The sequence below is a fragment of the Rhea americana genome, unplaced genomic scaffold (assembly GCF_003343005.1).
Source record: "Rhea americana isolate MKP2758 unplaced genomic scaffold, rheAme1 scaffold_2, whole genome shotgun sequence".
NCBI classification, from domain to species: Eukaryota; Metazoa; Chordata; class Aves; order Rheiformes; family Rheidae; genus Rhea; species Rhea americana.
Genome location: NW_028186149.1, coordinates 11,954,350 through 11,965,057, shown reverse-complemented (window position 1 = coordinate 11,965,057; position 10,708 = coordinate 11,954,350). Strand labels below are relative to the sequence as shown.

General features: G+C 37.0%; 1 protein-coding gene across 2 annotated transcripts; it reads right to left on the bottom strand.

The window, feature by feature from the left end:
- Positions 1 to 4,358: 4,358 nt before the first annotated feature.
- On the bottom strand, positions 4,359 to 10,702 carry RPF1 (ribosome production factor 1 homolog). 2 transcript variants are annotated; one of them, XM_085303496.1, is made up of 9 exons: positions 10,618 to 10,702; positions 10,484 to 10,540; positions 9,336 to 9,416; positions 8,859 to 8,954; positions 7,684 to 7,837; positions 7,015 to 7,097; positions 5,865 to 6,046; positions 5,612 to 5,738; positions 4,359 to 4,774 (listed from the first exon to the last, which is right to left on the bottom strand). In XM_085303496.1, exons 1-9 carry the CDS (start codon positions 10,648 to 10,650, stop codon positions 4,733 to 4,735), a joined length of 855 nt encoding a protein of 284 aa, XP_085159622.1. In that variant the 5' UTR covers positions 10,651 to 10,702; the 3' UTR covers positions 4,359 to 4,732. The 2 variants fall into 2 exon arrangements, with proteins under 2 accessions (XP_085159622.1, XP_085159623.1); XM_085303497.1 differs by lacking the exons at positions 10,484 to 10,540; positions 10,618 to 10,702 and adding an exon at positions 10,216 to 10,458.
- Between the last annotated feature and the right edge of the window lie 6 nt (positions 10,703 to 10,708).

Below are 10,708 nucleotides of genomic sequence, written 5' to 3'. Positions count from 1 at the left end.
GGGCGCGGCCGGGGCCTCCGCCCCCTCGGCCCCCTGCGGCCTTCGGGTGCCCCGCGGCGGGCGGGGCCGTTCCCCGGCCGAAGCACTCCCCTAGCCGGGACGGACCCGCCGCACCCTGCCCGCTCGTCCCCTTACCGTGSGGAGCGCCAGAGCGCCGCCGAGAAGGGCTGCCTGAGTCGGGCTGACAACAGGTTGCCTCGCCTGGCCCGAACATCGCACTGTAAAATGGAGACTTAGCTGCCAGACATATTAAATCCATTTGATGAGTGCGTTTTCTGTGTGCAGTATGCCCCGTGTTGTATTAGACAAACTACGAGGAAACTGCAAGTACAAAATGCCAATAAAGATGCTAGTTTGCTAAAGTTGATAATTCTTTTTTTATGAACAGTTCAGTGATACAGCCAGGAAGAGAAAGACAAAGAATTTATTTCACTGTTCTTAGGTAGGTACAGCCTACCAAAAAGTTAAAATTCATATGCTATTCCATTGTAAGGCCAGTTTTCCAAGGGAAAATAAAATACCAGTTGATCGGGGTAGAGAGTTTTAAACTATAGGCTTTAATTTTTAAAGAGAAATGATCTTTATGTGTGTAACAAAGCAACCTTCAAGATGTAGCTCATCTATCATATAGTTTCATGCTTGGAAGTTTTTGGTGCAAAAGTTTTTTCCAAAAGAATTCTTGCTCCAATAGTGTACAATTTCTTGTCAATCAGAAACCAAAAATTGAGATGAAATTGCTATATATGTTATTTACTTAGCTATAATGCAGAATCATTCAGCATTCTTTATCCTTTGCGATGTAGGTTATATCCTCTGTAAAGAATATGCTTGGTGAATACTAATGTGGGCTTTATTATGACTAGGTTTCTCAGGCTGCAGCAGATTTGAAGCAGTTCTGCCTGCAAAATGCACAACATGATCCCCTACTGACAGGAGTATCTTCAAGTACAAATCCATTCAGACCCCAGAAAGTTTGTTCATTTTTGTAATTACGTGAACTACCTTGGTATCTTTCGGTGGTAAGTTCTGAATTACAATTCATAAGCTTGCTTGTTCTGTCATTAAAAATAGTTAGCTTTAAATGAGGCTGTATTAAAAGCATTGAGAAGAGACGTCTTGACTTCTGCAGCTGTTGTTGGTCTAGATCCCCATTTTGGGCTCCTCCTCCTGCACTGTGGTGGTAGCTCTGCAGTGGCCTGTACAGATGCTGTTCATAAGCATTGTGAGKGGTTTAGCAGTTGCAGACCATCAGCCACTTTCTGCTGCTGCTGCAGCAGTAGCAGAAGCAGGGCCAGCTACTAGTGAGCTATTTTGACTAACATGGCTTGACATTAATTGTGCTGCATCTTCCCTCCTTTTAAGGGTATTGTTTTCCTCTTCTTACTTAGAATTATTGCCTGAAAGGGTACTTAGTGAATTCAGATTGCAGCAGATACTTAAAATGGACTTTCTTAGGATTTTCTTCTAGTTTCTTGAACTAGTTTCTACCTAAACTACAACTTTTAAAGTAAACTTCAAAGGGTAGGCTAGTGGTGGCCTTAAAGTAAGAGCACTGCCCCCTGCTACGTGATAGACAGTATAAACTAGAAACAGCTCTCTGAATTCTGATTTACATTCCAAAACCTTTGTAGTTTGATTAACACTGCTGCTATCACTATGAAACTAGTCTAGTATTGCATGAAGATTCTGGTAATTATGTTTTAGACTAACCTTTATAGAAAGCTGAATGGGGTCTAGATCCACAATATTCTAATCAAGAATGCTTGAATCTCAGTAATTTGCTGTTTTGCACGCAACAAATGCATAAAAATGTCACCATCTCCCTCACCTTGCATCTGTTGGGGGTAACAGCATATATAACGTTATTTCAAATCACCTGCTATGCTTTAATAGTTCATAACCCTTAAAAACCTGATAGTGAGTCTTGAAGTATTCTGTTTTTGTAGATCTGTATCACCCAAAGAATTGTAGTTTGCTGAATGTATTAGTTATACAGCTTTAAAGATGTCCACAACCAAATTTGTTAAAAACGTTCTCTCATTTAAGAACTTAACCATTCACTGCTTTCAAGCAGATTGCTTGTATTACAAACTTTCTGGAAACTTTCTGCAGTTCATGCTAATAAAAGCCAGAGTACTAGTAGTACAGAGGTTGATGCTTAATTRTATTAAAAAAACCCACCCATACACACTGAATTAGACTGTCTTGCACAATGAATTATGGTAGTGTAACCAAAATGTGTTTTAGAGTTCCTGTGGTTTTTAAAGTTATTTCTACTGTGAGCCTTGTTAACTATTCTTATTTCAAAGATAAACATTTTGGACACAGACTTACGTTCTCACTCTTGTGGCTTCAGCTGGGATCAATAGTTCAAGAGAGAGGAAATCAYATAATTTGTCAGCATTATAGACTGATGACCTAAATATTTGTAAAAAGTTAAACTGACAATAGTTGAATTAGTGCCACATGTGATTCTCCACTAAGCTTTGCCAAAAACTACTAATTCCTGGGTGTGGATGTCAGGAAGTATGTTTGTTCTGTCTCAATTGTGTGCACATACAGCACTTAAAGCTTTGCATTTTATTTCTCAGTTACAGCTCTTCTCTTCCGATTTTGTAATCAAGCAGTTGCTTCTGCTGATTTTGCAGGCAAAAGTAATTGGAGTAACAATTTTAATCATACTACCTATGTGGATAATTTCTTTTCCTTTTGTCTCTTGCTCAAAATAAGCAATTTCTTATCTGTAATCCTGGTGTTCTGACCACGAGCCCAGAGAGTTCATGTTTGTACAGTGAGCACTACCTCTGTAAAGTGAAAAGAAAGTATATCTGTCTACTGGGCTCATTGTTAGCTACCCAGACTCCCCCTACTTTTCAAAGGCAGAATAGAGGCCTGATAATTCAAGTGACTGTGAACAAGTTTTTCTGAAGATCTGGCTTCCAGCAAAGTGCTTCAGTTATAACAGCTTTGATTATTTTCCTGTACCCTTGGGGATAGCTTCATGGTATAAAAAAGTTATTTAATAGCTCTGTAAAACAGCTGTGAAAAACGATGCTTAACTAGCTCTCCATGGCACACTGGTGCACATTTTTAGACATGCATGGGTTACTTCATTTAGGATTGGTACTTTTCTAACGAACTACCTTCTTCTGTTTTTGTCTTTCAGATCTTTTAGCATCTTTTCGTAGCTGCTGATGTGTGCAGGGAAAGAGTGCCTCAAGGAGTGGCTTGGTTTGAAGTCTGTACAAAAGCTTAGCTTTAATGTGCCAAATCTATCTGTAAAATTGCTATTGTCAAACCTCTTACCATCTACCTCTCCAAATGAACTGTATGCTAATTAATACTTCTGTTTCATGAGGGAATCAGTTTTATATACCAAGCAAAAAAATAAAAGTGTTTTGACTTAGTCTGGTTTTGGAATTACTGGAACAACTGGATTCATTTTTGGAAGTGTTGATACCTCACCAGTTATTGTATCACTCTGCAACCGCAGGAGAACATGTATCAGTCTGTCTCTTTAAATGCTCTATGTTGTTGATATTGTTACAGAACAATGAGGTTTTATGAGGACTATACTTAGAAACACAAAAGAAACAGAATAGGAAGAAAAAATAATTTTTCTCTTAGCTTACAACTCATCTTTTAATAACTGTCCCGTATCAAAGTTATTAAATAAGACAAAAGCAGTAAAAGTGTAATTTTTCCTAAAAGAGCAATTCTGTAAGAGAAGATGGTTTATTCTATAAGCTCTTTACATAAAGAGTAAAAAGCACTTATGATGGCTGCACTTAAAAAGAAAGTGGTTCAAAGAACACTCAGCTTTTTAGGTGCCAGTGAATGTGTAGACTTAAGGCAGAACAGTAGTTCATTCTGCACACAGTATTAAATCACGTAAGCCAAAAGGCTAAAGAAGTATTTCTAAGTTTTAACAGGAAAAATCCTGCTCAAAGACCTTACCTGTTCATTTGAGTAGGTATTTTAGATGAGGTAGCTTTTTCTTCCTGTAAGGATATAATGAATTCTTTCCAGTTGGTTTTATTTCTTGTTATATACAGGAGTATTGACTCTTTCAGGCGTCTATCTCTCCTAATTATATCATTTAGGGAAAAGATACAAAAATAATATGCTAAACTTCAGGAACAGACATTTTATGAAACTAGAAGAAATACCATAGACTTCCTAAATTGCATATGGCCTTCTTAATGTTCTCTAGAAGAGACAGTTTTTGGAAAACTGGCACCATTCTTCTCAGAGGACAGCATCATGAAAGTTAGAAAGAGGTTTAAAATATTTATTACCTTACCTGATTAATGGAAGATAGCTGAGTTGAGCTGCTTTACAGAAGGAAAAAAAAAATGTATAATTGCAAAATACTTTATTTGAGAATACCTTTAACCAAAATTTTTAGTCTTTGGTGTTGCAAACTGAAATTTCTCTCCAGAGCACAGAAGCAGTCACAGTGAAGCTTCAGTGATTAGCTAACTTATAGGCTGCTCTCACATTGCCATAGTTTTTTTTCCTGCTAAACTGGAACAAGAGTTACTGTCTTAGTCACATCTGGTTTAGCTGCAAACATAGGAAAGGAGATGCAATTTTAATTGATCTGTTCCCATAGAACATGTTGGCAGTTTGTCTTTCTGCAGAAAAGTAGTTGTTCGTTAACACTGTCCCTGCTTAGAGGTCTGTGGTGACACAATCCATATCATTATCAGCAGTTAGCAGAGAGATGTCACTACAAATGAAATTTTCTTCTACTTGTGTCCATTTCTCGGCGCTGAAATTCAAAAAGAAAGTTATTAATGAGTAAATTCACGTAAGAGGATACAAACAAGAGGGACAGCTCCAGTGTATCATAGGGTAGGCAGTGAAGTGACTACTAAGTCACTAAAGTCAGTCTTTAGAGTTAACTTTTCAAGATTAACAATAAATTGGAGATTAGTGGTTCAGAATTAAGTAGTGTTTACAAACAGTAGTCAGAGTATATCTTTAAACAAGATTATCCACCTCACGGACTACATCAGGAGTATTAGGATTTTTTTTTTGTGGTATAGCTTTGGATATTCATCTAAGTTTTGCCAATCAACTAAAGCAATTTCACGGTAAGGTGCCTGGAAAAGTCATTTATCATTGCCTATAGTAATACTTCTATTTCGCTTGTACTTGTGCATAAGTCACTGCTACCTACCATTCACTATTAAGAAGTGACATTTATGCAAATAATTTAACTATTTTTACATTATGATTCTTGCAGTCACTTTGCACAAAAATAGCTCTAGTCAAGCTTACTAGGCAGTCAATAATACCTTATACTAGGGGAGCTTTTTTCACACTTTCTTATAACTGTATATGCTAAGTTACGTTCTGCAAACAAGTAGCCATGGTATATTGATACCCATCATCCTTGGTATTTTAATTTTTCATTTGCAATATAGCAGAATGATTCTACTTTATATATTTCTATAAAAGCACCTCTAAATRGTGTTCCAGTTGAACACTTCCTATTGAGAACTTATAATATTAATGTTTAGGCTGAGATTTGTGGTCAAGTTTCATAATGTCAGATTTATTCTCCATTCCCAAACAGAACTTGTATCATTACTTTAAAACATACCTTATGAATCCATTCATATTCTCCAAATTTGGAATCAAAGGTTCCTTTTTGAAGGGACCTCAGCTTTAAGGTAAAACGTGGCCCAAGTTCTTGAATTCCTACTTTCTTTTCACTCTTGAAGATATACCTTCAAAAAAAAAAAAAAAAAAAAAAAAAAAAAAAAAAACAGGAAAGCAGTTACAAGAATTTTCTCTCTCTTATTTAATTTTCTCTCTTATTTACAGGTTGGGAGGGGTGGGGGAACAGAATTCACCTGTGGAATCTGAAAAAGATGTAGTCTCGCTGATTGTGAAATGTAGCTACTTGTCTTCCAATGAACTGAGGATCATGTGGGAAGAGAGAAGCAAACATACGACCAATAGAATGGCCAAGTCGTGTTGTAAAATTATTCAAGATTACTTCAGGTACATGTTCTGTGGGCTCTTTACCTTTTCGCTGGAATGAAAGTCATTAATGGATAACGAAATGAATACAGACTGATTTTAGTGTTATAAAAGAGAAGTCTGAAGTAGAATAAGAGCAAAAGCAACCAGGGCCAACTTATTTTGACAAATCTGATAACAAGCCTTAATCATTTTTTAAAATATAGCTTAAGACTGTATTCAGCTAAAGCAGCAGGGTAATATGTTTGGTTCAAGAACATAAATTCAAAGAAAAAGTGCAAATGATTACTTTTACATTGCCTGTCTCCTGCACCCATTTCCAGGTGTAGCAGCACCCATTACAACAAAGAATCAGTCTAGCTATCACAGAAGTCGGAAAATCTCTGTGGATTATTTCCAGCTAAGAGTATTTGGGCTAACCTTTAATGAAAACAGATGAAATTTAAGAATTACTTAATTCAGAAGGCAGGAGGGAGGAGGCATTTTACTGCAAGTTATTTCAGGCTAAGCAAATAATACTATACTGCTTTAAGAGTAAGTAAAGCTAGGTTTTATTCAAGGCCCAAAACTGTATCCACTGAAATCTTGTATACCAGACTTAATACATATAGCCTATGTATAGTATATACTGCGTATATGTACTCTCTAGTGTTCTGGGGTATCAGTTGGCATTTATTGGTATGACTACAACCTTGGCAGACAATTAAAGAAATTCAGCAAGAACTACGAAATTGAAAATATGCTGCTTAGGGAACTGGAACATATTGGTTCTTGGCCTTTTTCTTTTCTGTGTGTGTATGTATGTTTATACATACAGTCATATGCATAATATGCGTATGTGTGCATTATACATACACATACAATTACATATACACATATATGCACATACACAGTTTATAAATACAAAAAATGCCTTTACAAAATCAGTCTCACAGAACTGCAACCAGTTTTAATAGTTAGAATGTATTTATCATTAAACAACAGACTGCACATTTTATAATTGTGTTGGTGGAGTCTCACCTTTATTTCTTTACGCAAACGGACACTGCTCATTCTAAAGTGAGCAGTTGGGCCATCAGGCAAATGACTTAAAACAAGACCATCTGTTCACTGAGTTAAAGAAAAGCTGATGAAATTCGACATGTGATTTACAGAGGACAGGTTCTGTGAAATGTAATGTTGAATCAGAATATTATATCCATGATCTATGCCTGATTTACGAGGTTTTATTATTTTTCCTCAAATACATTCATAAACTAATTAACTAGTATTCTGAAGCACGTTCATTAAACGTTTGTTTTAATAGCTGAGCAGAAGAATATTCTGGCACTTGCCATCTTATTAATTAGTTTTGCTGACTATATGAACCATTACTAAATGAAACTCTCTCGTCAGAAAAACTTGTTTATTAATCCAACTGTAAAGTTCAGTGAAACAGTAACACTATCTATGTCCTGCAAATAAAGAAAAYCACAGTTTCTTTAATAATTTCAAGTCCCATTAGCCATAAGGTACTTACGTTGGCACAGCGATTTTTTTTTTAAACTTTGCAACTGCAACCTAAGCTGCATAGTGAAGGGGAAAAAATCCAAAACAACAACATCCTTGCTGCCTACTAAACTCAAAATACTTTTTCCCCCAATAGGCCTAGAGATAGTACATCTATTTTAAGAAATACGTAAAGGATACTTGGTATTTTGCGATCTTCGTTAATGACGATTAAATCTGTGAAGTCTCTTGCAATACACTGTGGAATAATTCTTTTCAAAGCCAATCCTCTTCGATAGTAGACATGCGAGTTAGGTATAACAGTAGACAACTGTTCACAGAACCTCACTGTTCTCTGTAAAACAGGTGGGCTAAGTTGCAATTTCTTAAATACACAGCCAAATTCAAACAGGGATGGATGGCTGTTCATTCCGACTGCTCTTCTTCGTGTTTTTTTCAGAGATGTTAGGAGTAATAATATTGTTTGAAGACAAGCTTCCAAATTTCTTTATTCAGTCACTAGAAAATTTCTCTTGATTTCTACTGCAATGCATGTTAGAACTGTATTTTTCATTTTTGCTTAGGACATACTTGCAGTAAAGACTGCAGCTCCTTCCAAGCTTCGGGGACTTTTTTTCTTTTTTTAGAAGTAATATTTTCTTTAGTATTTTGTTCTCAAACATAGTCAAGTAGAAGAATTCCCAAAAGCAATCCCCACCCCAGATATTTATTAAGGACATCAATTTACAAAATGTTGTTACCATTTCAAAATACAATACAGATATTGCTTCAGAAACTCTTACCTACGCCAGTTTTCAGATGGTTTGCGGTTTACATTTTCCTGTATTTGAAACCACTTTTATAGTTTTCACRAAGTGTCAAAAATTTCTCTAGTTAGGTAATGCATAAAAGAACATGTCCGTGATTTTTTTTATTATTTATTTTTTAAATGAAAGAATGGAGCTAAAGAAAGTAACAGGTTATATACACATAAGGTTACCAACAGTCACTAAATAAGCAGGGAAAAAATCCATATGGGAGCTATTATTTCCAATTTGCTAGTTTTTCAATTTTAGGATTGCATATAGTGATTATTAGCTTTTAAGTCAAATTACATTTGAAAGGTAAGACGTTTAATCCCCTCAGAGAAATTAAGACCATCTTAGTGTTGCTAAAACCCAAAGTATGTTTGTCATGACCAAGAAGAACCTAACAATTTAGCATTAAGGTATCTCTTCCAACCAGTTGACTTTACCTCTGCATAGAGGTTACCACAAGTTGTATTTTTAAACCCATTCCTACAGCAAAATTGAATTTACTAATTACAATTTGAATCATAGCTATCCTGTAACACTCCCTAAGCAAAGCATACATACCCCACGAGGTCTGTCTGATGTTGTAATAAGAATCTTGGGAATCGTCTGTCTGTTGAAATATGGTGCAAATTCATCAGTTGCTTCATCAAAAGCAACCTGGAAGAACAGAACTCTTGTTATTCCACCACATATTAATACTGAATAATTAAGGAACAATTGTTCAGTCTGATCTAAATTCTGATGAAATTAATAGCAAAAATTTAAATTCACAAGATCTATGCTATAATTAATCATCCCAAGGCATTCACTTTTAAAATACTTTCACAAAAAATGAAAAATGGTGAGCAAGTTTTGCTAACAATAATGCAAAGGGCAATTATTTAAGGTAGACAATAAAGAATGACATCACCCATTAGTGAATTCATCACATGTAAAAAATAATCCATTAACACCTTAATAAGGGAGTAAAGAACATTAAGTTCCATCAATCCATTTTAAATCACTTCTTGTGGAAAAAAATGCTGAAATTAAGGTTACCTCTTCATCATTGGGATCTACAGTTGTTTCATCATATACTCTCTGATTTTCAATTGTCTTCGGTACAGCTTTTGGAGGTGCCTAGAATAACAYATATAAGCTTTTTAACACAACACATTTATGTTATTTTAAAGCATATTGTGAAAAAGGCTCCTACTATCAAAATAGTGTTTATTTCTACATGTAATTAACATGTATTAACAGGTAATTAACATGTATTGTTTATTTTATGACAGCTTTTGAAAAGGAAATTATAACATTTCACATAGACTTCAATAATAACATCACCTTGTTTAAGAATATGCATAGATAGCAGGACACCAGAGAGCATTGTATGGAAGAAAAACATTGCCGGAACAGTGAAACTGCTTAGTTTCAATCTAATAAGGAAATGTCATTCCAAAACGAAACAAAAATTTGGAGCTTTGTTATCTGTGGAAGAAAAAAAAAGCATTTCTCCTTGCCACAACACGTCYTATCCATGACACCTACAACTTCATGACTAATACCATATAGTATTCACCACTGATACAGTGTATCCTCATGATATGATAATAATACAGGAATTCACAACTTACTGTCAAATGCACATTGCCAATATGCATTTGAAGTTCTTCAGGAAAAGAAGAAACAAAGCCTTGGCTCATGGTTAGGCTAAGAAATAAGCAGATGACTGCTCTGGTCAGGAGTTCAGACAGTTATTTTTGTTTACATGGGAATGGCTTCTAAAAGCATAACCCCACACAGCATTTACACAAAGCTGTAGCAGTTCTATCAGACAGTATTTTTCTGGAAAGTCATGCTTTTATGTCATCTTTGGGATAAAGGGAGTGAGGAATCACACTCCCTATCACACCATAATTTAACCCAGAACAAGCACCATTTACAAGCTTAGCTGCTTGACACATCCTGCAGAGGCACAGTGTCCCTAARGACTGCCACGCGCAGGGAGCACTGCGATCGATCGCTGCTCGCTCCTCACTGAAGTGCCAGCGGGGAAATCCTCTCACTCACGGAGCTGGAGAAGGCCCAGTGCAGCGCCCAGCAGAAGAAATACCACCGGAGCAGCGCCGCCGTCACCGTGCAACGGAGGTACAGGCGCCCCGAGGCGGGGCCGCCCCGAGGCACGCCGCGGCCTCAGCCCTTACTTGGTCTCCGAGGGCCTCTCGCTCCTTTCGCCGCTTCTTCCTGCTGGCCAGCTTCTCCTAGCGGGGACAACGAGAGGCGCCGTTAACCGTTAGCCCGGGCCGCCGCCCTCGCCCGCCGCCGCGCTGTGCCTCACCTTCCGCTGCTGCTGTTTCCAGCGGAGGAACATAAAGTGCCGCCGCTGCTTGTTCTTGATCTCGGACACGCTGAAGGTGGGCGGGAAGAGC